This window comes from Eleutherodactylus coqui, chromosome 5, assembly GCF_035609145.1.
Source record: "Eleutherodactylus coqui strain aEleCoq1 chromosome 5, aEleCoq1.hap1, whole genome shotgun sequence".
NCBI lineage: Eukaryota > Metazoa > Chordata > Amphibia > Anura > Eleutherodactylidae > Eleutherodactylus > Eleutherodactylus coqui.
This window is the reverse complement of record NC_089841.1, coordinates 29,696,799-29,723,892: the sequence shown is the minus strand read 5'-3', so window position 1 is coordinate 29,723,892 and position 27,094 is coordinate 29,696,799. Positions and strand designations below refer to the sequence as shown.

Here is a 27,094-nt window from a genome sequence, read left to right as displayed (position 1 = left end):
GTACTGTATGTGTATTGTGGATGTAGCAGAGCTGTATGTGTGTAATGTACATGCTCCTGTACTGTATGTGTATTGTGGATGTAGCAGAGCTGTATGTGTGTAATGTACACGTTCCTGTACTGTATGTGTATTGTGGATGTAGCAGAGCTGTATGTGTGTAATGTACACGCTCCTGTACTGTATGTGTATTGTGGATGTAGCAGAGCTGTATGTGTGTAATGTACATGCTCCTGTACTGTATGTGTATTGTGGATGTAGCAGAGCTGTATGTGTGTAATGTACACGTTCCTGTACTGTATGTGTATTGTGGATGTAGCAGAGCTGTATGTGTGTAATGTACACGCTCCTGTACTGTATGTGTACTGTGGATGTAGCAGAGCTGTATGTGTGTAATGTACACGCTCCTGTACTGTATGTGTATTGTGGATGTAGCAGAGCTGTATGTGTGTAATGTAGATCCTCTTGTACTGTATGTGTATTGTGGATGTAGCAGAGCTGTATGTGTGTAATGTACACGCTCCTGTACTGTATGTGTATTGTAGATGTAGTAGAGCTGTATGTGTGTAATGTACACGCTCCTGTACTGTATGTGTATTGTGGATGTAGCAGAGCTGTAGGTGTGTAATGTACACGCTCCTGTACTGTATGTGTATTGTGGATGTAGCAGAGCTGTATGTGTGTAATGTACACGCTCCTGTACTGTATGTGTATTGTGGATGTAGCAGAGCTGTATGTGTGTAATGTACACGCTCCTGTACTGTGTGTGTATTGTGGATGTAGCAGAGCTGTATGTGTGTAATGTACACGCTCCTGTACTGTATGTGTATTGTGGAGGCAGCAGAGCTGTATGTGTAATGTACACGCTCCTGTACTGTATGTGTATTGTGGATGTAGCAGAGCTGTATGTGTGTAATGTACACGCTCCTGTACTGTATGTGTATTGTGGATGTAGCAGAGCTGTATGTGTGTAATGTACACGCTCCTGTACTGTATGTGTATTGTGGATGTAGCAGAGCTGTATGTGTGTAATGTACACGCTCCTGTACTGTATGTGTATTGTGGGTGTAGTAGAGCTGTATGTGTGTAATGTACACGCTCCTGTACTGTATGTGTATTGTGGATGTAGCAGAGCTGTGTGTGTAATGTACACGCTCCTGTACTGTATGTGTATTGTGGATGTAGCAGAGCTGTATGTGTGTAATGTACACGCTCCTGTACTGTATGTGTATTGTGGATGTAGCAGAGCTGTATGTGTGTAATGTACACGCTCCTGTACTGTCCGTGTATTGTGGATGTAGCAGAGCTGTATGTGTGTAATGTACACGCTCCTGTACTGTATGTGTACTGTGGATGTAGCAGAGCTGTATGTGTAATGTACACGCTCCTGTACTGTATGTGTATTGTGGATGTAGCAGGGCTGTATGTGTGTAATGTACACGCTGCTGTACTGTATGTGTATTGTGGATGTAGCAGAGCTGTATGTGTAATGTACACGCTCCTGTACTGTATGTGTATTGTGGATGTAGCAGAGCTGTATGTGTGTAATGTACACGCTCCTGTACCGTATGTGTATTGTGGATGTAGCAGAGCTGTATGTGTGTAATGTATATGCTCCTGTACTGTATGTGTATTGTGGATGTAGCAGAGCTGTATGTGTGTAGCGTACATGCAGTCTTCCGCTCGTCCCCTGGGCAGATCTCTATGAGGTTTTAGGCCCATCTCAGATGGAGTTTGTAACGATCTTAGCAGACAGGAGTATTTCCCGGATTAGAGGCAGCGGGTAGTGATTTCTTTACAGTAACTTCCTTCAGCTCCCTATAATCGATGCATGGCCTCCAGGTGAAGTCTTTCTCTTCTGCCCCAGCTGGGGATGAAGAAGGTCCAATGAACCTTCCTATTACTTTTCATCCCGGCATTCTTCTAGTAACTTTAATTTTAATTTGGAAAGATTGTAAATGCGAAAGAAATGGTTATTCCAGGGAGAAGTCTATGTTCCAGTCACATGACCGCTGGGGGTCGGGGGTCACATTGAATGGATGGTCCTGAGGTGACAGGTTATCAGAGTTCTGCGACAATCCTCAGAGGTTTGGGTATGTTTGAGGCTGGGTACTCAGAGGGAAGGTAATGGTCCTTAAGTCCCAGCTGATAGAAGGATTATGGGTAGAAAACCAAGAGATTCCTGGAATAACCGGACACTTGGGAGAAGAGATAAGATGGAAACGAATCGTTTCATGGTGATCAGGTTCAACAATGATTTCCAGTTCCATTGTCTCCTGAGTTACAGGTCCCGAGGACAATGGTGGTCCATCCACGGTATCCATATCAGCGGGTATGGTTTGGTCCTTGAAATGTTATTATCAAGAACATATTTAAAGTCCATGAAGTTCCCTCCAGCTCCCGAATCTAATAGTGGAGCATTGTCATTCTTGGTCCCCAACTAGGACTTGTATGGGAATGACAGTGAAAGGATGGGGGACGTATCTGATCTTCATCCTGAGTGATCAGTGGGATGGCCTGTGACACCGAACCTAACTGTTTTGGAACGTGAGATTTGCCTATGATAAAGGCACTGGTAGAGGCAATAGTTTTTTGGAACTCATTGGGGCAGTAAGTAGGATAAAGTCCCAAGCCCCCACAATATAGACAGAGGTTCTCTGTACGGCGCCTTTCCTTCTCTGCAAAGCGAAGAGGTTTGCGGATGACATCTAGTGCGTTGGTTCAGCGATGGTTCAGGTCCTTTGCTAGACCTTTCTTTGAAAGAATAGGCAAAGTAGTTCCCCAAACCCCGCAGCTTCTCCTTCTTACGTTTAGTAAGTCTGTGATCAATTCAAATACATAACCAAATAAAGGTCTCCAGATTGGGGTCTAGACTCTGGCAAGCACCTTTTTTACTGGTTCAGATAGTCCTCATTGGAATTGACCCTTCTGAGCAGCTTGGTTCCATGTGGTATCAATCTCCTTCCCTGTTTCCCTGAAAATAAGACATACCCAGAAAATAAGACATAGCATGATTTTCCAGAATTTTTGAGGATGCAAAATGATTTTTCAGGCTTTTTGAGGATGCTTGAAATATAAGCCCTACTCCAAAATTAAGCCCTGCTAACAGTTAATTAAAAAAGTCAATTTAAATAGTGTCCAGGCAGCTATACATGTAACAAAGTTAAACCTTTTTGAACAAAAATTAATATAAGACACTGTCTTATTTTTGGGGAAACACGATAGTGACGAAATTCTGCTGTATATTCGGCAACAGAGCATCGCCCTGGCCTTAGGTCATGTAACCTACCTTCTGCTGTGGCACATCGATTTGGATGATCCATAGTGATAGTAAAGGCATCAAGACTATCGAGGAGTTTACTGTTGGCTACCACATATGGCAAGACCCATGCAAGCGCCTCATCCGTGAGGAGATTGATGATAAATAGCTCCTTCTTCCTAACCCTGATAAGGCCGAGTTATGCGGACATCAGAACCAGAATTGCGCAACTCCAAAAGTTGTCCCTGTAAAACAGCTATTTCTCTTTGGAGGTCAGCAACCTTTCCCTGGTAGGTGGTATAAAAAAATCCTGCAGCTCAGTAACCCGTTTCCGCAAGGTGGTCACAACGGACTCCATATTTGGCTGCAATTATTTCTGTAATGATCTGGTGCGGGTTCAGAGTCTCTTGTAACCTGAGTGGACAGTACAGAAGAGCGGGCAGGTAGTGTAGTCAGGGGGAAGCCAGAGGTCAGTACATGGTAGTTGCAGTTCGGTTCAGAGGAGCAGGCAGGTGGTGGAGCTTGACTGTAAGCTAAGAGCTAAATAATCATGCAATGTGGGAGGGACAAGGCTATGCTTAAGTAGTGTGCCTAATCAAGGGAACGGGGCAGAGCCAGACAGGGAAACAGGAACAAGATTGCAGGGGCAAGGAACATGAAGCCAGGTTTATGCAGGGGAGCTACTCAAAGAGTTGCATAGCCCAATAGGAAGAGCTGCCGCCTGGCGTACAGGAGCATTGCCTTTAGCGAGTATCTCCCCCGCTGAAGACTGCAGGTTCGGGTGCTGGCGTGGGGGAGCGGTGAGTAGCAGCTGTCAGCAGGAGGGAGGCGGGGGGGGGGGAGAGAGGGAGAGAGAGATCTCCCCTCCGTTCTGCCTACTCTTTCCCGCAGCTCCCTACCTGCCGCCGGCACCCGAACCTTCAGTCTCGAGCGGGGGAGATACTCACTAAAGGCAATGCTCGCTCATCTATAATCAAGACCTATATTGAACTCTCACATGACTAACAAAACACATGACTACACCGCCATCTGGTATCCTCTTTCAATCTTAGGACAGTTGCTACAAGACACGGTTTTCAATACCGATACCCAGCTTTTCTGTGCACAATTAACATAAAACGTTGCAGCGTAACGTCTGCTTTATTTTTTATCAAGATGAGAACCGGCCAAGAGAACCTAAACGAGCAGCATAAGATCCGACTGAAGAGAAGATACCGCCTAAAAATGGCCATGTTGCGAGACCAGAAATGTACATCTGCCATGGTCAGGCCCAGAGGGTTGCCACTGGGAATTTGGGGCTGATTGGCCTTTGTCTTTAAACCCACAGTCAAGATGATTATCCCTCCTTTTAGATCATATGGAGCACAGGGGTCAAACACAAGGCCCATGGGCCGAATCCGGCCCGCTACCTCATTTTATGTGGCCCGCGGGGTGCCGACGGCTGCTCACCACTGTAGCGATTACTAGCTGGGGTGCCGCAGCTCCCCGTTGCTAATCACGCTGTTACAGCTGATCCCGGCGCACACTCTGACGTCAATGTGCAGCCGGGATCATCCTCCCCAGAGTCCACTGCTCATCAGTTCCGCAGGAGAGGACTCAGGGAGGAAACGTGCCCGGGTACACACGGACGTCAGAGAGTATCCAGGATCAGAGCGAGCAGAGGGGGAGCGGTACTGACTGCAAGGAGGAGGTAAGTATATGAGTTGGGGGGGGGGGGAACTATTATTACTGAGGGGGGGGGGTTAATATTACTATTGGGGGTTAATATTACTGATGGCGATAATATTATTACTGAGGGAGGATAATATTACTGTGGGGTTATTACTACTGAGGGGGCTAATATTATTACTGTGGGGTTCCCTGTTACTACTGGGGCCAGTGTGGGGTACCCTCGTTCTAGTGGGGCCACTGTGGGAGTCGCTATTACTAATTTGGCCACTGTGGGGGTCGCTATTACTAATTTGGCCACTGTGGGGGTCGCTATTACTAATTGGCCCACTGTGGGGGTCACTACTTTTACTGGGGCCACTATGAGAGTCACTATTTTTACTGGGGCCACTATGAGAGTCACTATGACTACTGCGACTATTATAGGGGTCACTATTCGGGCTCGTTCACACGGGCATAATCGTATTTTGGTTGCACAAATATGGTGCGCATTTGCGCAATCGAAAATCGCTTATGCCTGCATCCTTGCACAAATATGTAGTGAATACACAGATTTCCTGCGCATTCACCATGTATTTGCGCGGCCCATTCACTTCAATGGCCTATCGGGGTGCGCAGTACAGAACAAAATAGGTCATGATGTGTGAAAATATACATCATGTGAAGGAACTGATTGAAATCAATGGCTTCTACTGCATATTATGTACGTAAATACGCTTGTGTGAACGAGCCCTTACTAGACTGTCTTACAATCGGCCCTTTGAAGGTCACCATAAGCCCGATGTGGCCCTCAGTGAAAATGAGTGTGACACCCTGCTCTATTCCATTCTGCTTTAAGTACTCCTATACTTTATGTCCTATAAATTCACCTCCGTAATCACTTCGAAGTACTTGAGGTTCCTCTGGAACTTCTTGCTTGTCTTCAATACATAGTCCCGTAGTTTGTCCAAAACTTCACTCTTGTGACGCATTAGGTAGGTTACTGTTTATCTTGAATAGTCGTCTATGAAGGTCACTATGTACCTGTTGCCCCCAGGTGTAGGTGGGTTTAGGGGACCACATACATCACTATGAATTAGGTCAAGTGGTCTTGAGGCTCTATTTTGATTTGCTTTAGGAAGTGTTGATCTGGTAAGCTTAGCTTTGATGCCACATTCACACGTTACAGTAACTGCACAGGGGGATACAGTTAGATCCTTTGTCAGGTTCCTCTTTTGTAGTTTCTGTATGCACTCTGGGTGTCTGTGACCTAAACGCCTGTGCCACTTGTGTATTCAGTCATTGTGCCCATGTGTACATAGCTTTGCCTGTTCCTTCACTGTGTTGAGGTGACCTGAAGGTTGCAAGTTCAATCCCCCCGTGAGTCAGGTAGCCGGCTCAAGGTTGACTCAGCCTTCCATCCTTCCGAGATCGGTAAAATGAGAACCCAGCTTGGTGGGGGGTAATAAGTAATAATTACCTGAAAGCGCTGCAGAATAAGTTGGCGCTATACAAATAGCAAGATTTATTTATTTATACAGATGATCGTCCAGCTTGGCACTAGCTATTGTCTGCTTGCCCTCGTCCAGCTTGGCACTAGCTATTGTCTGCTTGCCCTCTAGAATAGAACACTTGTCAGCTTGGGATCTTACGGGTGAGTCCTTTAGCGGTCAGATGCTTTACAGATAAGAATCCTCCTTCTAGATCGGGAGCATATAGCACACCTTTAACTGATATGGCTAGATCGTGTCCCGCATCATTGGGGCACACCAGGGTTCCATGCCCATATCCTTCTGCACATATTGTACTTCCATCTACAAGATAAATAGTCTTTGTTATTCAGATCAAGTTCTGTGAAAAACAACTTCTATCACTTGTCATGTGGCAAGTTGCCCCAGAGTCGATGCACCAGCCTTGCGGTTTATGATTGCCTGTCACTTTAAATGTGCCACTCCAGTTTTCTGCACATTGATCCGAGGTTGTGGCTTTGGCCTTTTGTTTAGTCCAAGAGGGACGTTGTTTCATTTGCTCTGCTTTCCATATAGTGCAGTCTTTCTGTAAGTCTCCCTTTTTGTGACATCTGAAGCTCCCCCTGGTTTCCTTCCTGTGTGACCTTGTGTCTGTAGCCTTAAAGGGGTTGTCCCGCGAAAGCAAGTGGGTCTATACACTTCTGTATGGCCATATTAATGCACTTTGTAATGTACATTGTGCATTAATTATGAGCCATACAGAAGTTATAAGAAGTTTTTCACTTACTTGTTCCGTTGCTGGCGTCCTCGTTTCCATGGAGGCCGTCTAATTTTCGGCGTCTAATGGCCAAATTAGACGCGCTTGCGCAGTCCGGGTCTTCTTCTTTTCTCAATGGGGCTCCGTGTAGCTCCGCCCCATCACGTGCCGATTCCAGCCAATCAGGAGGCTGGAATCGGCAATGGACCGCACAGAAGCCCTGCGGTCCACCGAGGAAGAAGATCCCGGCGGCCATCTTCAACCGGTAAGTAAGAAGTCACCGGAGCGCGGGGATTCAGGTAAGCGGTGTCCGGTGTTCTTTTTTAACCCCTGCATCGGGGTTGTCTCGCGCTGAACGGGGGGGGGGTTGAAAAAAAAAAACAAAACCCGTTTCGGCACGGGACAACCCCTTTAAGAGCTGTTCTGGTGTTTCTGTAGAGTCATGTGCAAGTTCCTTTCTTCTCTGATACTCATCTATGAGCCTGCTCTTAATGAATGGCAGTGTCAGATCTGTCTGGGGTCTTGTCTCCACCGTATTGATCAGTGCAGTGTATGTGCCAGGTAAGCTGCACAGTAATATGTCTACGGCGTGGCTGTCTGTCATCTCCTCACCGGCTGATCTGAGTTGTGTGATCGCCTCCAGCAGGCAGTTATGGGCTCCTGCATATCTTTCTCTGCTGTACCCCATATTGTAAAACTTCCTCATCAGAAACAACTTGCTGTTCAGACTGGATCTCTCATGCAGTCTCTTCAGTCCATCCCACATGCCTCTCGCTGTAGTCTCATGCAGTCTCTTCAGTACATCCCACATGCCTCTCGCTGTAGTCTCATGCAGTCTCTTCAGTACATCCCATATGCCTCTCGCTGTACTCTCATGCAGTCTCTTCAGTCCATCCCACATGCCTCTCGCTGTACTCTCATGCAGTCTCTTCAGTACATCCCACGTGCCTCTCGCTGTACTCTCATGCAGTCTCTTCAGTACATCCCACGTGCCTCTCGCTGTAGTCTCATGCAGTCTCTTCAGTACATCCCACATGCCTCTCGCTGTACTCTCATGCAGTCTCGAGCGAGTAGTGCCTTAGCCGAGTATCTCCCCGCTCGTCTCTAAAGATTCGGGGGCCGGCGCGGGTGACAGGCGAGTTGCGGCAGGGAGCGGGGGGGGGGGGGGGGGGAGAGGGAGAGAGAGATCTCCCCTCAGTTCCTCCCCGCCACTCCCCACCGGCCCCCGAATCTTTAGAGACGAGCGGGGAGATACTCAGCTAAGGCACTACTCGCTCGAGTAATGTGCCTTAGCGAGTATACTCGCTCATCTCTACTCACCACATCACCCATTGCAATGATGGGGTACATTAAAGATGCTGTTGTAAAACACCACATTTTTACAAATGCCTGTGAGAGCGGCCTTAGAAACTCCAAGTTCTGATTCATGTTTTTTCTCAAAAGAATTCTGAAACTTGTGAAAAATACAATGCCAAACCCAGAGTGTTAAAGGGACAGCTTACATTATGTTCTTACAAAATGAAACACAGTTACAGGATTCAAGTATTGATAGAAATGAAGCACAGTTACAGAATACAAGTATTGATAGAAATGAAGCACAGTTACAGAATACAAGTATTGATAGAAATGAGAGACAAATGTGACAATATGAAGCCACATTACACATATTAAACGAGAATGATAAACATCCAGTAAATGACTTATGCTGTATCTGCACCTAACGATAATCGTTCATTTTAAACACGAGCCAACGACTGAAAGACGAATGAGGTTCTTGCTCGTCGTTCACTTTCAGCGCCGCCTCCTGCACTTATTGTGCAGTTCAAACACTGATGGTTTGGTGCATCACACAGTAATGTGACACACTAAGCTATTAGACATCTCCATGAGAATTGTGCAGTCTAATCGTAAGATTCTCGGCCCATGTAAAAGGGACATAACAAATTGATACTGAGGTGGGAAAAACATGGCCTCCAAGTGCTTACGGTCTACAGGGAAAGAAAGTGCTCATCTTGAGGTGGCAGCAAGGTTACTGTGGGTTGTAGACTTGTCTGAAGGGAAGAGGTTTCAGGTTGGGAGTTTGATGGTTTGGGATTTCGAGTTCCAGCGTTTGGTGATGGTGAGGAGAAATCCTGGAGATGATTTTGTGAGAAGCACGATAAGGAAGAGTAGAGTAGGAGGTCTTGTGAGGAGTGGAGGTTACGGGTGGGGAGGTAGCAGGAGATTAGGTCAGAGATGCATGAGGGAACAGGCTGTGGATGGCCTTGTATGTCATTAATAATAACGAGCTAGATTCTCTGGGTAATAGGCAGGCAGTGAAAGGATTGGCAGAGGTAGGAGGAAGGACCGTAAAGGGGGGAAGGTGGATAAGCCTGGAAACAGAATTGATAATGGATTGAAGAGGCGCATAGGAATTGGAAGGAAGGCCACGGAAGAGAATGTTGCAGTAGTCTAGACAGAAGATAAGGTGGGCATGCACTAGCATTTTTGTTAACTAGGGTTTGAGGAAATATCCTATCCAAGAGATGTTCTTGAGCTGGAGGCAACAAGAGGTAGTGAGGGCTTGTATATGTGCGTTAGAGCGTTTTGCTGGGGTCTGTTGTTCTACATGGGTTTCCAGCAGCAGTACTGCACAGGTGAAGTTGATTTAGCTGTCTGGGTGTGGATTTTTCCAGCCATTCAATCCCTCAGATCTGCTGCTTATATATACCAGCTCCTCTGCTGTGGCTGCTGGTCTTTCCTCTGTTCAGTATGTTTAGTGTGAACAGTGTCATGTTCCTACGTGTCTATGCAGTTTGCCTTTTGTGTAGTGTGAACTGTGTCTTGCTGTGGATCAGTTATCACCTAGGATAAGAAAAGTCCATACGTTCTAGCGTGGGGTTGTCCCTGTCGGGACGATCGCCCGACGTGCGGGCAGGTTTCTAGAGGTTAGTTGTCTTGTTAGAGTAGGAGACAATGAGGACCCTTGAAGTGGGCTCGTGGGCTTAAGTATCTTGGCCAAAATATGAATGAATACCTTGTACATCCTATAGTTATTCCATCTGGCTATGTGTGCGGGGATGCAGGTGTGTTTCAAGTGCCTGTCAGTTATTTGTTTATATCTGTCCGTACGTATGCAGTCCGTCAGAGTTCACCTGTCTGCGTGTATGAAGTCTATTTCGCAGTTCTGCGGTCCCGTCTGAGTTTCCCTTTCGCGTAGGATGAAGGTGGTTTCGTGGTTCTGTGTGAGTTCACTAGTTTGGTGGGTGTGTTTGATGTAATAGTGTGGTTTGAAGGAAAGGACAGAGTCAAATGTAATAATAAAAAAACATACTAGTGGAACTGGTGAAAGTGTGTTGATAGTGATTGATAGGTCTGGTGAGAGTGTAGAATGAGGTTGGCATAGATAATGAGTACGGTTTTGAAGCCATAGATTGCTCTATGCATTAGTCTAAAATATGTAGCATCCTGTCTATAGTAATTCCCCTTTTTAAACATATTATGCCATTAAGTTATTAACCTCTTAGTGCTAGAGGATGTAGTTTTGTGCGGATGTCATGGCAGCCAGGGGCCTTCTGAAAGGCGCCAGGGCTGACACAGTACGATGCCTATCAAGCCATGGCCTTGGGGTGGTTTGATAGAATGCCTGTCCGATTGCAGTATGATGCAATGCTATGGTATTACATCATACTGTAGGAGCAATCAAACCATTGCATGTCCCTCTCGGGACGAAACAAAGAGTAAAAATAAGCTTAAAAAAGTTTTTCTAACTATTAAAAAAATTAAAAGTAATAAAAAGTAGTAAAAGTTTACCCTCCCCCCAACTCCTCTTTGGCAGATCTATGATAAAATAATCTAAATAATTAAACAAAAATATATATTTGGTATCGCTGCATCTGTAAAAGTCAAATCTATCAAAGTAACGCATTATTTACCCCACATGGTGAATGTCGTCCAAAAAAAAAAAAAAGAACACGAGAATTTTTTTGGTCAACCCGTCTCCAAGAAAAAGTGTAATAAAAAGTGATCAAAAAGTCTTATGTACTCCAGAATGGATGTCCTGCAAAAACTGACCCCTCGCATAGCTATTTCGATGAAAAAATAAAAAGGACTAGGGCAGTCAGAAAATGGCAGCAGAAACTAATTTAAAGAAATTAAAAATATCTTTGAAAATCAATAAAAGCAGTGCAGCAAAAAAAGTAAGAAATATAAATTTGGTATTGTAGTAATCATGCTAACGTATAGAATAAAGTTATCAGGTCATTTTTGTTGCAGTGGTAAGCCGTAGAAACAAGAGTCACCCAAAAATGGTGGAATTTAGTTTTTCGTCCATTTCACTCCATTTACCGTATATACTCGAGTATAAGCCGAGTTTTTCAGCATAAAAAAATGCGCGGAAAAAGCCCCCCTCGGCTTATACTCGAGTGAGGTAAAAAGAAATAAAACAAAACTCAATACTCACCGATCAGCCGGCGTCTGTGTCCCCGGCGGTGCGGCCAGCTGCTGCAGGGAGAAGACAGCGGGGAGAAGACTGCAGCAGCTGGCTGCTCTGCCGGGGAGAGCATAGCGCCGGGAACACAGACGCTGATAGGTGAGTATTGCTGTTTTTTTTTTTCTTACCTACCATGTACTCGAGTATAGCTCGGCTTATACTCGAGTCAACAAGTTTTACCAATTTTTTGCTTATACTCGGGTCGGCTAATACTCGAGTATATACGGTAGATTTTTAAAACGTTTTTCAGTTCATTAAATAGTACCTTTAAAAAGTACAACTTGTCCCGCAAAAAAACAAGATCACAGCTGTATATTACTGTGTGCGACTCTTCCTAGTATATGACCCTATAGTGATGAGATGGAGGGGAGACGCCCTTGCTGGGCTCAGTGGTGGAATACGGTTCTTACTGTTATCATTTATGAAAGGATCCTTCTCAAAAACCAAAAAATGTCCTAACAAACTCCACAAAGTCCGGGATCGGCAGTGATTCTCCCCTCACTACTTATACACATAATGGGTACCAGCTCTCCCTCATCTCCATCAGTTCTGAGGAAACATCATCTAAAGGAAGAAGAAAGATCGGCCCAAATACAAACATGTAAGTTACACAAGTAAACTTTTATCAACAGTTAGAAACCAGTTTAGAGACGCAGTTATATGTATCAGTGCGAAATATTCTATGTACACGGCTGATATAAAGGTGGGATATCTGGATAGTATTTGTTTCTGGATAACAGATGTTTATTGGTAATTACATACATTTCCTATTCATCACTTACTGCTCTAAATTGCTTGCCTTTTCTTAAGTAGACATGTTTAAAAAAACAGGTTTAAAAAAAGGGTTCTCTCCTGTGTGAGCTTTTTGATGTGCAACAAGAGATGCTTTCTGGGTAAAACATTTCCCACATTGAAAACAAGAATACGGCTTCTCTCCTGTGTGAGTTCTTTGATGCTGAACTAGCTTTGATTTCACTGTAAAACATTTTCCACATTCTAGACATGAATATGGTTTCTCTCCTGAGTGAATTCTCAGATGTGTAACAAGATATGATTTGTCTGTAAAATATTTCCCACATTCTGAACATAAATACGGCTTCTCTCCTGTGTGAGTTCTCTGATGTGTAACAAGAGTACCTTTTTGGGTAAAACATTTGCCACATTCTGCACAAGAAAATTGCTTCTCTCCTGTGTGACGTTTTTGATGTGTTACAAGACCTGCTTTTTGGGTAAAAGATTTGTTGCATTCTGTACATGAAAATTGTTTCTCTCCTGTGTGAATTCTCTGATGCCGGACAAGAATTGATTTCTCTGCAAAACATTTCCCACATTCTGAACATGAAAATGGCTTCTCTCCAGTGTGAGTTCTCTGATGTTTAAGAAGGACTGATTTCTCTGCAAAACATTTCCCACATTCTGAACAAGAAAATGGTTTCTCTCCTGTGTGAAGTCTCTGATGTGTAACAAGAGCTGCTTTTTGGGTAAAGCATTTACCACATTCTGTACATGAAAATTGCTTCACTCCTGTGTGAATTCTCTGATGTGTTATTAGATGTGATTTCTCTGTAAAACATTTCCCACATTCTGAACATAAAAATGGCTTCTCTCCTGTGTGAATTCTCTGATGTCTATCAAGATATAATTTCCGGGTGAAGCATTTCCTACATTCTGAACATGAAAATGGCTTCTCCCCTGTGTGAACTCTTTGATGTAAAAGAAAATTTGCTTTAACGCCAAAATGTTTCCCACATTCTGAGCATGAAAATGCCTTCTTCTCTGTGTGAATTTTCTGATGTTGAATGCAGTTTGATTTCTCAGCGAAACATTTCCCACATTCTGGACATGAAAATGGTTTCTCCCCCGTATGACTTCTTTGATGTACAAGACTTGGTTTCTTCCTGAAACATTTGCCACATTCTAAACATGAATATGGCTTCTCTGTGTGAATTTTCTGATGCTTAACAAGAGATGATTTGGTACTAAAACATTTCCCACATTCTGAACATGAATATGGCTTCTCTGCTGTGTGAGCTCTTTGTTGTTCTGCACCCATTCTGTGGCTTTTCTTCTGCTTATCAGTCTGTAATGAATCATAAGATAGGACGTGTATAAGAGGATCAGAGGATGGATCTTTGCTGTGAAGGGCTGAGGGAATATGTGGGATAATAGTAGGTTCTTCATAAGTATCTTGTGCGATACCACAATCCTCTGCTCTACAATCTGCAGATATTGCACATCCCTCTGAGCTCCCGGTACCGACATCTGCCAAGAATAAAGCAGATTATTCTTTAATACTACAAACCTTATAAATGATGCTGATATTTTATAACATTTCTATATAAATAACAAGTCATGTAGCAAAATGTAATCATCATCTAAGGGTGCCTTTACACATGCTGACAGCTGCTAGAGTAATCACCGAAAAGAGCCATTGCAGACAACTGTTGGCCCATGTAAACACGGATCCTGACAGAGCAAAGGAGTAAGAATCGCTCAATTGTTGAAGTTGGTTACTTTGGAGCTCACTTAAACACCAAGCTATTATCAGTGTATAATAACATGCAGTTCATCAATGTGTCTGTGAATGGAGGAGGGCGAACAGAAGAGATAACCAACACGCTCTGCTTTCATTCAGTGAGCGATTATTACTATTGCGTGAAAGTACAGAACAGATCATTGAGATGAGACTTAAACCAGTGTAACAGTACCCTAAGACAGCAGTAGCAAAACAAATAGTCTAACAGTAGACCTCAGAATGAGAACCAGTAGATCATGATGTTCAGCTACCAGGCTATTCTCTTGCAATTTTCCCTTCTGTGGTGAAGCCTCCATCTTCATAGGTTCACGTATCATTGTACGTTTCACCACTCTTCTAGTAGATGCTCAGTGGAGAACCATAAAGGTCCCTGTGAGTCAGTGATACTAGGTTGTGTCTATCTCACACACTCCCTGACAGTTACATGCAGTTTATCGCAGAGGGGAGGAGCAGTATGGTCATGTATGAACAAGTCATGGCTGTGGAGTAAGTGTAAGGCCGGATTACTACATGCAGTTTATCGCAGAGGGGAGGAGCAGTATGGTCATGTATGAACAAGTCATGGCTGCGGAGTAAGTGTAAGGCCGGATTACTACATGCAGTTTATCGCAGAGGGGAGGAGCAGTATGGTCATGTATGAACAAGTCATGGCTGCGGAGTAAGTGTAAGGCCGTATTACTACATGCAGTTTATCGCAGAGGGGAGGAGCAGTATGGTCATGTATGAACAAGTCATGTCTGTGGAGCAAATGGAAGGCCGGATTAGCACATGCAGTTTTCTATTATTTATTTGGGTTTTAGCTGAAGCAAATAAAGACCTTCTCATCTACAAAACAGCTAACAATCTTTCTCACGGTACTGCTATGTCAGTCTCTCTCTCACCGGCTCCAGAATTCACTGTAGATTTAGTGATCGCACTGGAGAAAAGAAGCGAGGTAACACTGTGAGCGCGTGAGATAGAGCACACGATGGAGGATGATGGGGTAATGGAACGTGACGATGATGTTGGGGTACATTGATGATCATGGGAGCCATTTTTGGAACATTGGAGGATGATGAGAACTGTTTGCCGGAAATTGGAGGTTGATGGTGGGAACTTTTTGTGGGACAGCAGATTATGATGGGGTCAAAAATCTGTTTCCCAATTGTGCCCATTTATGCCAACTGGAAGAGTATTACGGTGAGATCACACACTGCGGGATTGTATAATCTACAGTACAATGTAAGGGAGTGGGATTCTAAGAAACCGCATTCACTCACAGCTGAGAGATAAGATGTGACACCTGAAATATGATTTATTTGGTCGGCCATATTCAGATGGCTGAGTGCGAGTTGTGCTAAGAACTCCCATTGGATATCACATGGACACATATGGACTGTGTGCTGCCCCATGCTGGCCGGCAGTAGACATTACATGTCAAGTCTCTGGTGAGCAGCATCCCTGACACTCACAGAACTAAACTTCCATCCTCTAAAAAATCCTCTATTATTTGGGTCTATGTCTCTACCTTTGGTATGGTGTTAGCATACAACAATGTGATATGAATCTAATAGGAATTAATGGTTCCTCAAATTCCTTTTACATGTACACCCAATCAGTTCATGAAAAAGGGACATCCCTGAGCGGACATACTGGTGACGCTCGCTTATCAGCTGATCGATGATTTTCAGCTTTACATCTCTCCATATTACCGAGGAGATGACCAGCTGGCCTATGTGCATCAGCCATCAGACTAAAGATCATTTGTTCCCATAGCAGTGATTCTTGGCTCGTGTGAAACAAAAAGTAAACCAGCAGTGACTGACCTGCCTACCGATCAGCGCTGGTTACATCAGATCAAGAGTTGGTCAGTGTAAAAGGACCCTTAGTACCGGAGCTGGAAGACCATTTCTCCATCATCAGTATAGAAATCATATAATGAATAGTAGTTCCCGCTCACATAGGTGTGTTTCATGTCCGTGCCGTAAATGCCCATCATGTGTTATCACCTATAACAGTATCACATGTCAGCCATATTTAGTTTGCCCTCCAGCTGAATGGGGGAATATACAGCGGAAGCTGACAGATCCCAGAGCTTATAAATCTACATAACTATCAGCAGCCGCTGACCGAGGAGAATCTGTGACTCTTCTCTGCTGTATTTAGTGGTTACTACTCACCTGGGTGGTTACCTGTAGGAATCCCCTCTTTACACCGCTGATCGCCCCTCACATTTGTCTCTGTAGTATTAATATCGGTCAGATCTTCATCCTGATACAAAAGCTGTGAGACAAATGTTGTAAAAGTCAGCAGACGGTTGGAGAAGTCGTGTGGAAGGTTTTACATGACCAGAAAAGATCATTAATCATCTTGACGACCAAAAATGACACAACAAAAGTAGTTATCAGTCATGTCAGAGTGGATCCTTTTTAGGCTACAATTGCTCCTTAAAGGGATTCTGTTACCAGCTTCATGGAGTTTGGCTTGGAGCTGGGCTTGGAGTCACGGAGGTGGGCTGTGTCAGCGTTTCCCTGCTCGTATCATGCAGACTGAGATCTCACAGAAAGAGTACAAGAAGGGCCTGGAGTGTAATAATATTACATGCTATATCACTGATTACTTCAGAAGGGTTAATGATCCTCGGATTATTCCTATTGCCAGATTGGAGTCAAGAAAGATGTTATTTTATCCCTAAAATGACGAAAATCGGCATCTAACTTATTGGAGTTTTTTGCCTTCCTTTGGATCAACATTAAGGGTAACAGACCCAACTGGATGGACGGGTGTCTTTTTTCACCCTAAAATACTATTTTACTCTGTAATCCTCTGACAAATATTTGTAATTTGCAGCCAGATGTATTTGGTATTGTTATACTCTATTTTCTTTGCCACGCCCCCCCCTCCCAGATTTGTTAATTTGGCTAATAAATAGTGATGAGCGAGCATTGCCCTTAGCGAGTACCTGCCCGCTCGAGAGAAAGGGTTCAGGTGCTGGCGGCGGGCAGGGAGCTGCGGGGGAAATCTCTCTCTCCCCCCCCCCCCCCCGCTCCCGCAGCTCACTGCCGCAATTCACCTGTCACCCGCGCCGTCACCCGAACCTTTTCTCTCGAGCGGTCAGGTACTCGCTAAGGGCAATGCTCGATCATCACTAATAAACCTAATATGCAATGGGCGTTGAATAATTTTGATCGCAACTCTATGACTATAGCAGCTGACTAAATGCCTCCTTCTGTACATGACAATATTCTGTTAGCTTTAGCACCAGCTGATTGGAATCGTGCAGTTAGTCTGTGATTTACACTGCAGCACTTTACATTCTTTCCACACTAAATCTCAATAACCAATTGGATATGGAAACAGATGGAAGTGCAATACTATCTTTGAAAAAAACAGACACCATTTGTAACCTCTACCTACCATAGCCATCAATATGAAAAGCAGCGTAATGAGATTTAGTAAAAAGCTGCATTACAATCTATAGAGCAGCGGTCCCCAACTCCAGTCCTCAGGGACCACCAACAGGTCATGTTTTCAGGATATCCTATGGCAAGAACAGCTGTGGCAATGTCTGAGGCTCCGGCAATAATTACATCACCTGTGCAACACTGAGGAAATCCTGAAAACATGACCTGTTGGCGGTCCCTGAGGACTGGAGTTGGGGAACACTGCTATAGAGGATTTGATGAAATCTCCGCTTCATCTACCTGATGGTTCTCTGGGACACTTGGCTTTTCTTCTAGACAGTTCTGGGAATATAGACGGCTGGGACATTCCTCTGGTGGGTTTCTTTCCATGAGTCCATCTGTAGGAAACACACAGTGACAGAATAGATTATCTGCATGTGATGAGCAGATGATGGGCTCTAGGTGGCCTTCAGTGACGTCTCCCCTCCTTACATTGCTGATCAGCCCTTATATCCATCTCTTCTGCTTCGTCTTTAACCTCAACCTTTAGAACAATCAGATTTTCACACTAAGCAAGAGAAAAAAGAAGTTAAATAATCCTTGGTTCCATCAGTTTATGGTCCGGTTCTGGTGAGACATCAGCGTCATCTACCTGCTGGTTCTCCGGGACATTTTCTTCTTGAGAATATGGACGGCTGGAACATCTCTCTGGGTTTCTCCCATCTATATCAAAAAACAGAGACTGAATACATTATATATGTGATGATGGGGGAATCTAGGTTATTCTCATACCTGCTTTCCTCTATAATCAAGAGAGGTCTCCTCTTACCCCAAAACGTGAGTTGGCTGGTGGTCCTTCATTGTAGAGTCCTCATACACATAAATACACCCACTCTTCCATGGAGAAATAGTCAGCTCCCCTCTGCTGTATTTAGTGGTTACCACTCACCTGGGCGGTTACCTGTAGGAATCCCCTCTTTACACCGCTGATCGCCCCTCACATTTGTCTCTGTAGTATTAATATTGGTCAGATCTTCATCCTGATACAAAAGCTGTGAGACAAATATTGTAAGAGTCAGATGGTTGGAGAAGTCATGTGGAAGGTTTTACATGACCAGAAAATCAGCCATCACAAAAGCCAGGACCACAATGGGGCTGCAGTGCTGGATCTCGATGAAGGGGTAAGCACTACTCCTTTTATTATTTTACTACACACAGCCCAATTAAAGAGATGCGGTCTTGTTAACACTTCAATTGTTTTTCTAATGATGAATACATTCCCTTCCCTTTCAATTTCTTGCTCGTTAGCTCTTAAGGTGGGTTTACAGGGACGAATGTCGGGCAAAAGTACTAGTACGGGAGCTAGTATTGCTGGCTCGCTCACAGAGTGGCCAGCAGAGGAGCAGTGTGACTGCAGGAGATCTCTCTCCTCTCGCTCCCCCGCCCCTCTCCATTGACATAACACAGCGGCCGTTCAGTACTAGAGATGAGCGAACACCAAAATGTTCGGGTGTTCGTTATTCGGGACGAAATTATCGCGATGCTCGAGGGTTCGTTTCGAACAACGAACCCCATTGAAGTCAATGGGCGACCAGAACATTTTTGTATTTCGCCGATGCTCGCTAAGGTTTTCATGTGTGAAAATCTGGGCAATTCAGGAAAGTGATGGGAATGACACAGTGACGGATAGGGCAGGCGAGGGGCTACATGTTGGGCTGCATCTCAAGTTCACAGGACCCACTATTAAGCCACAATACCGGCAAGAGTGGGCCCCCCCCCCCCCAACAACTTTTACTTCTGAAAAGCCCTCATTAGCAATGCATGCCTTAGCTAAGCACCACACTACCTCCAACAAAGCACAATCACTGCCTGCATGACACTCCGCTGCCACTTCTCCTGGGTTACATGCTACCCAACCGCCCCCCCTCCCCCCCCCCCACAGCGCACACCAAAGTGTCCCTGGGCAGCCTTCAGCTGCCCTCATGCCACACCACGCTCATGTCTATTTAGAATTGCGTCTGCCATGACGAGGGACCGCAGGCACACACTGCAGAGGTTGGCACGGCTAGGCAGCGACCCTCTTTAAAAGTGGCGGAGCGATAGCCCACAATGCTGTACAGAAGCAATGAGAAATAGAATCCTGTGCCACCGCCATCAGGAGCTGCACACGTGGGCATAGCAATGGGGAACCTATGTGCCACACACTATTCATTCTGTCAAGGTGTCTGCATGCCCCAGTCAGACCGGGCTTTTTAATTCATAGACACAGGCAGGTACAACTCCCTATTGTGAAGTCCCTGTCGACCCACAGCATGGGTGGCTCCCTGGAACCCACCGGCGGTACACAGAAATATCCCATTGCATTGCCCAACACAGCTGAGGTAGTAATGTCGTGCTTAATGCAGGTGGGCTTCGGCCCACACTGCATGCCCCAGTCTGACTGGGGTTCTTTATAAGTGTACAGATGTAGTAAAAACTCCGTGTGCACCTACAGCATGGGTGGGTGCCAGGAAGCCACCGGCGGTACATAGAAATATCCCATTGCATTGCCCAACACAGCTGAGGTAGTAATGTTGTGCTTAACCCTTTCCAATCCAATTTGTATATGGTTTTCCTAGGGGGCTTACTCTTTTTCTGCTGTTATACAACGGCGCTATATGCTGGCTAAAGCCAGTACTGCATGAGCTGACACGTAGGATAGGCTCCGACAGCAGAGAGGCTGGCAATATACAGTAAGAGAACCCCGACGGACGTCTACCAACAACGGAGCTGTACAGCCTTAAACCCTAATGTCTTCACAGGTCACACAGTGGACTGGAAAGGGTTAATGCAGGTGGGTTTCGGCCCACACTGCATGCCCCAGTCAGACTGGGGTTCTTTACAAGTGGACACATGTAGGTTAAACTCCCTGTGGACCCACTGCCTGGGTGGGTGCCAGGAAGCCACCGGCGGTACATAGAAATATCCCATTGCATTGCCCAACACAGCTGAGGTAGTAATGTCGTGCGTAATACAGGTGGGCTTCGGCCCACACTGCATGCCCCAGTCAGACGGGTTCTTTAGAAGTGTACAGATGTATTAAAAACTCCGTGTGCACCTACAGCATGGGTGGCTCCCTGGAACCCACCGGCGGTACATAGAAATATCCCATTGCATTGCCCAACACAGCTGAGGTAGTAATGTCGTGCATAATGCAGGTGGGCTTCGGCCCACACTGCATGCCCCAGTCAGACGGGTTCTTTAGAAGTGTACAGATGTATTAAAAACTCCGTGTGCACCTACAGCATGGGTGGCTCCCTGGAACCCACCGGCGGTACACAAAAATATCCCATTGCATTGCCCAACACAGCTGAGGTAACGTCAGCTGTAATGCAGGTGGCCTAAAAATTAATTTGATTACACTGTAGGCGAGGGCCCACAAAAATTGCTGTATCAACAGTACTAATGTACCTCTGAAAAATTGGCCATGCCCAACCAAGATGGCAGGTGAAACCCATTAATCGCTTTGGTTAATGTGGCTTAAGTGGTAACTAGGCCTGGAGGCAGCCCAGTGTAACGAAAAATTGGTTCAAGTTAAAGTTCCAATGCTTTTAAGCGCATTGAAACTTATAAAAATTGTTCTGAAAAATTATTTGAGTGAGCCTTGTGGCCCTAAGAAAAATTGCCCGTTCAGCGTGATTACGTGAGGTTTCAGGAGGAGGAGCAGGAGGAGGAGGAGGAATATTAGACACAGATTGATGAAGCAGAAATGTCCCCGTTTTGGATGGTGAGAGAGAACGTAGCTTCCATCCGCGGGTGCAGCCTACGTATTGCTTACGTATCGCTGCTGTCCGCTGGTGGAGAACAGAAGTCTGGGGAAATCCAGCCTTTGTTCATCTTGATGAGTGTTAGCCTGTCGGCACTGTCGGTTGACAGGCGGGTACGCTTATCTGTGATGATTCCCCCAGCCGCACTAAACACCCTCTCCGACAACACGCTAGCCGCAGGACAAGCAAGCACCTCCAGGGCATACAGCGCTAGTTCAGGCCACATGTCCAGCTTCGACACCCAGTAGTTGTATGGGGCAGAGGCGTCACCAAGGATGGTCGTGCGATCCGCTACGTACTCCCTCACCATCCTTTTACAGTGCTCCCGCCGACTCAGCCGTGACTGGGGAGCGGTGACACAGTCTTGGTGGGGAGCCATAAAGCTGGCCAGGCCCTTAAAGACTGTTGCACTGCCTGGGATGTACATGCTGCTCGATCTACGCACATCCCCTGCTACCTTGCCCTCGGTACTGCGCCTTCTGCCACTAGCGCTGTCGGCTGGGAATTTTACCATCAGCTTGTCCGCAAGGGTCCTGTGGTATAGCAACACTCTCGAACCCCTTTCCTCTTCGGGAATCAGAGTGGGCAGGTTCTCCTTATACCGTGGATCGAGCAGTGTGTACACCCAGTAATCCGTAGTGGCCAGAATGCGTGCAACGCGAGGGTCACGAGAAAGGCATCCTAACATGAAGTCAGCCATGTGTGCCAGGGTACCTGTACGCAACACATGGCTGTCTTCACTAGGAAGATCACTTTCAGGATCCTCCTCCTCCTCCTCCTCCTCCTCAGGCCATACACGCTGAAAGGATGACAGGCAATCAGCCGGTGTACCGTCAGCAGCGGCCCAAGCTGTCTCTTCCCCCTCCTCCTCATCCTCCTCATGCTCCTCCTCCTCCTCCTGTACGCGCTGAGAAATAGGCAGGAGGGTGCCCTGACTATCCAGCGGCATACTGTCTTCCCCCGCCCCCGTTTCCGAGCGCAAAGCAGCTGCCTTTATGGTTTGCAGGGAATTTCTCAAGATGCATAGCAGAGGAATGGTGACGCTAATGATTGTAGCATCGCCGCTCACCACCTGGGTAGACTCCTCAAAATTACCAAGGACATGGCAGATGTCTGCCAACCAGGCCCACTCTTCTGAAAGGAATTGAGGAGGCTGACTCCCACTGCGCCGCCCATGTTGGAGTTGGTATTCGACTATAGCTCTACGTTGTTCATAGAGCCTGGCCAACATGTGGAGCGTAGAGTTCCACCGTGTGGGCACGTCGCACAGCAGTCGGTGCACTGGCAGCTTAAAGTGATGTTGCAGGGTGCGCAGGGTGGCAGCGTCCGTGTGGGACTTGCGGAAATGTGCGCAGAGCCGGCGCGCCTTTACGAGCAGGTCTGACAAGCGTGGGTAGCTTTTCAGAAAGCGCTGAACCACCAAATTAAAGACGTGGGCCAGGCATGGCACGTGCGTGAGGCTGCCGAGCTGCAGAGCCGCCACCAGGTTACGGCCGTTGTCACACACGACCATGCCCGGTTGGAGGCTCAGCGGCGCAAGCCAGCGGTCGGTCTGCTGTGTCAGACCCTGCAGCAGTTCGTGGGCCGTGTGCCTCCTATCTCCTAAGCTGAGTAGTTTCAGCACGGCCTGCTGACGCTTGCCCACCGCTGTGCTGCCACACCGCGCGACACCGACTGCTGGCGACATGCTGCTGCTAACACATCTTGATTGCGAGACAGAGGAGGAGGAGGAGGAGGAGGAGGGTGCTTTAGTGGAGGAAGCATACACCTCCGCAGATACCACCACCGAGCTGGGGCCCGCAATTCTGGGGGTGGGTAGGACGTGAGCGGTCCCGGGCTCTGACTCTGTCCCAGCCTCCACTAAATTCACCCAATGTGCCGTCAGGGAGATGTAGTGGCCCTGCCCGCCTGTGCTTGTCCACGTGTCCGTAGTTAAGTGGACCGTGGCAGTAACCGCGTTGGTGAGGGCGCGCACAATGTTGCGGGAGACGTGGTCGTGCAGGGCTGGGACGGCACATCGGGAAAAGTAGTGGCGACTGGGAACTGAGTTGCGCGGGGCCGCCGCCTCCATGATACTTTTGAAGGACTCCGTTTCCACAACCCTATACGGCAGCATCTCAAGGCTGATGAATTTTGCTATGCGGACGGTTAACGTTTGAGCGTGCGGGTGCGTGGCGGCGTACTTGCGCTTGCGCTCGAACACTTGCGCAAGCGACGGCTGAACGGTGCGCTGAACTACACTGCTGGATGGGGCCGAGGACAGCGGAGATGAGGGTGTGGGTGCAGGCCATGAGGCGGTAGTGCCTGTGTCCTGAGAGGGGGGTTGCATCTCAGTGGCAGGTTGGGGCACAGGGGGAGAGGCAGGGGTGCAAACCGGAGGCGGTGAACGGCCTTCGTCCCACCTTGTGGGGTGCTTGGCCATCATATGTCTGCGCATGGTGGTGGTGGTGAGGCTGTTGGTGTTGGCTCCCCGGCTGAGCTTTGCGCAACAAAGGTTGCACACCACTGTTCGTCGGTCGTCAGGCGTCTCTGTGAAAAACTGCCAGACCTTAGAGCACCTCGGCCTCTGCAGGGTGGCATGGCGCGAGGGGGCGCTTTGGGAAACACTTGGTGGATTATTCGGTCTGGCCCTGCCTCTACCCCTGGCCCTGGCCACCACACTGCCTCTTGCAACCTGCCCTGCTGATGCCCTTGACTCCCCCTCTGAAGACCTGTCCTCCTGAGTAAGCGTTGCACACCAGGTGGGGTCAGTCACCTCATCGTCCTGCTGCTCTTCCTCCGAATCCTCTGTGCGCTGCTCCCTTGGACTTACTGCCCTTACTACTACCTCACTGCAAGACAACTGTGTCTGATCGTCATCGTCCTCCTCACCCACAGAAAGTTGTTGAGACAGTTGGCGGAAGTCCCCAGCCTCTTCCCTCGGACCCCGGGAACTTTCGAATGGTTGGGCATCAGTGACGATAAACTCCTCTGGTGGGAGAGGAACCGCTGCTGCCCAATCTAAGCAGGGGCCCGAGAACAGTTCCTGGGAGTGTTCCCGCTCCTGAGCAGGTGTCATTGTAGTGGAGTGAGGAGGCTGGGAGGAAGGAGGAGCAGCAGACAGAGGATTCGGATTTGCAGCAGCGGACGGCGCAGAACTGCGTGTTGACGATAGGTTGCTCGAAGCACTTTCTGCCATCCAGGACAGGACCTGCTCACACTGCTCATTTTCTAATAACCGTCTCCCGCGTGGACCCATTAATTGGGCGATGAATGTGGGGACGCCAGAAACGTGCCTCTCTCCTAATCGCGCAGCAGTCGGCTGCGACACACCGGGATCAGGAGCTCGGCCTGTGCCCACACCCTGACTTGGCCCTCCGCGTCCTCGGCCGCGCCCACGTCCTCTAGGCCTACCCCTACCCCTCAGCATGCTGTATTACCAGTGATTTGATTTCACAGGCAGCTAATAAATTGGCGCAAGACTGCAGGCCAAATATAATTTTTTCCCTTTTTGGAAAACGAAAGGCCCCACTGCCTCTAGTGAATGAATAATCTAAGTTTAATAACTGTGCTGTGTCCCTGCTTATGTGTCACAGAACGTGAGGGTAGCAGAGTTATTATAACTCTGGCAGAGCAGGTATTTTTTTTCCCAATTAAGGAAAGCAAATGGCGAAGCCAGCAGTAAAGCGTAGCTGGGTGCGTATGATTTAGCAATGTTTTTCACGCAGCTCACACGTGTCCACCGCCCGTAAGGACGGACACAGGCTGGACAAATAGATTTGTTTTCACTTGTTTTTCCACCAAAAGGCAGCACTGCGTATATTCAATGAACATGAGAAGTTTAATAACTGTGCTGTGTCCCTGCTAATGTGTCACAGAACGTGAGGGTAGCAGAGTTATTATAACTCTGGCAGAGCAGGTATTTTTTTTCCCAATTAAGGAAAGCAAATGGCGAAGCCAGCAGTAAAGCGTAGCTGGGTGCGTATGATTTAGCAATGTTTTTCACGCAGCTCACACGTGTCCACCGCCCGTAAGGACGGACAGAGGCTGGACAAATAGATTTGTTTTCACTTGTTTTTCCACCAAAAGGCAGCACTGCGTATATTCTATGAATAATAACTGTGTTGTGGCCCTGCCTATACAATTCTTTCCCTGCAGTATCAATGGAGGGTGGAATGCTCTGCAGAGGCGATTTTGAGAAGCCCAAAAAAAATGCAGCACAGCTAACAGCAGCCTGGACAGTACTGCACACGGATAAATATGGCCCTAGAAAGGACCGTTGAGGTTCTTGAAGGCTACACTCACTCCTAACACTCTCCCTGCCTATGCAGCACTTCTGTCCCTAATGCCAGGTGCAACGCTCTGCAGAGCCGATTTTGAGGAAAAAAAAATGCCACTGCTAACAGCAGCCAACACACAGCTATCAGTGGCCCTAATAAGGACCTTTGGGGGGTCTTGAAGCCTACACTAACTACCAATTCTTTCCCTACAGCAGCTCCGGTACAAACAGCACTGTCCCTCATCTAACTCACACCGCATCTGAGGCGAGCCGCAGGAGGGGCCGACTTTTATATTAGGCGGACACCTGATCTCCCCAGCCACTCACTGCAGGGGGGTGGTATAGGGCTTAAACGTTGCAGGGGGAAGTTGTAATGCCTTCCCTGTCTTTCAATTGGCCAGAAAAGCGCGCTAACGTCTCAGGGAAGGAAGTGAAAGTAACCAGAACACCGCATGGTGTTCGTTACGAATAACGAACATCCCGAACACCCTAATATTCGCACGAATATCAAGCTCGGACGAACGCGTTCGCTCATCTCTATTCAGTACTGAAGGCTGCTATTTACACTGAAAGATGAGCAATCAGTTTATCATCCATCGTTTGATCATCTGATAGTCCATCATTTATGCTGCATACTCACTGTAAACAGCAGCCATTCAGTACTGAACGGCCGCTGTGTTATGTTAAGCGAGGGAAGCGAGAAGAGAGAAATCTCCTGCAGCCTCCCCACTGAGAGCTAACGATACTGTGCGGGGGTCGAGTATTGGGTATCGTTTGCCCAACAGTCATCCAGTCTAAAAGGGGCTTTAGTGATGAGAAGATCTAGATAAGGAATTCTATATTTCCTGACAATTTAGAGCTTACTTAAAGGGGTTGTCCCGCGGCAGCAAGTGGGTCTATACACTTCTGTATGGCCATATTAATGCACTTTGTAATGTACATTGTGCATTAATTATGAGCCATACAGAAGTTATTCACTTACCTGCTCCATTGCTAGCGTTCTCGTCTCCATGGTGCCGTCTAATTTGCAGCGTCTAATCGTCCGGTCTTCTTCTTTTCTGAATGGGGCCGCTCGTGCCGGAGAGTGGCTCCTCGTAGCTCCGCCCCGTCACGTGCCGATTCCAGCCAATCAGGAGGCTGGAATCGGCAATGGACCGCACAGAAGACCTGCGGTCCACCGAGGGTGAAGATCCCGGCGGCCATCTTCACCAGGTAAGTAAGAAGTCACTGGAGCGCGGGGATTCAGGTAAGCACTATCCGGTTTTCTTTTTTAACCCCTGCATCGGGTTTGTCTCGCGCTGAACGGGGGGGCTATTGAAAAAAAAAAAAAACCGTTTCGGTGCGGGACAACCCCTTTAACTTCACCATACGTCTGTGTGAAGTTATTGGTTTGTTCTTAAGTTAGTTGTCTACAGAAGGTCCAGTAGGAATCCTTTTGTCCCAGAGGGTTATGTTCTAACTACAATGACATTATTTGGAGGTTCCCACAGACATTTCTCTAGCTTTATCTC

General features: G+C 47.0%; 1 protein-coding gene across 5 annotated transcripts in view; it reads right to left on the bottom strand.

The window, feature by feature from the left end:
- The window catches only part of LOC136629094 (zinc finger protein 84-like), a 341,525-nt gene that overhangs the window by 105,037 nt on the left and 209,394 nt on the right, over positions 1-27,094 (bottom strand). The window contains exons 1-6 of one of the 5 annotated variants that reach the window (XM_066605224.1): positions 18,469-18,568; positions 18,172-18,242; positions 18,012-18,087; positions 17,820-17,917; positions 16,296-16,398; positions 12,239-13,862 (exon numbers count right to left, since the gene is read on the bottom strand). The exons of 2 other annotated variants lie outside the window; for them this stretch is intronic. In XM_066605224.1, the coding sequence (XP_066461321.1) occupies positions 12,406-13,862; positions 16,296-16,398; positions 17,820-17,917; positions 18,012-18,036 (1,683 nt within the window). In that variant the 5' untranslated portion in view covers positions 18,037-18,087; positions 18,172-18,242; positions 18,469-18,568 and the 3' untranslated portion in view covers positions 12,239-12,405. Of the gene's footprint in view, positions 1-12,235; positions 13,863-16,295; positions 16,399-17,819; positions 17,918-18,011; positions 18,088-18,171; positions 18,243-18,468; positions 18,569-27,094 lie in introns of those variants that run through there. 2 more of the 5 variants (XM_066605217.1, XM_066605227.1) reach the window with 2 other exon arrangements.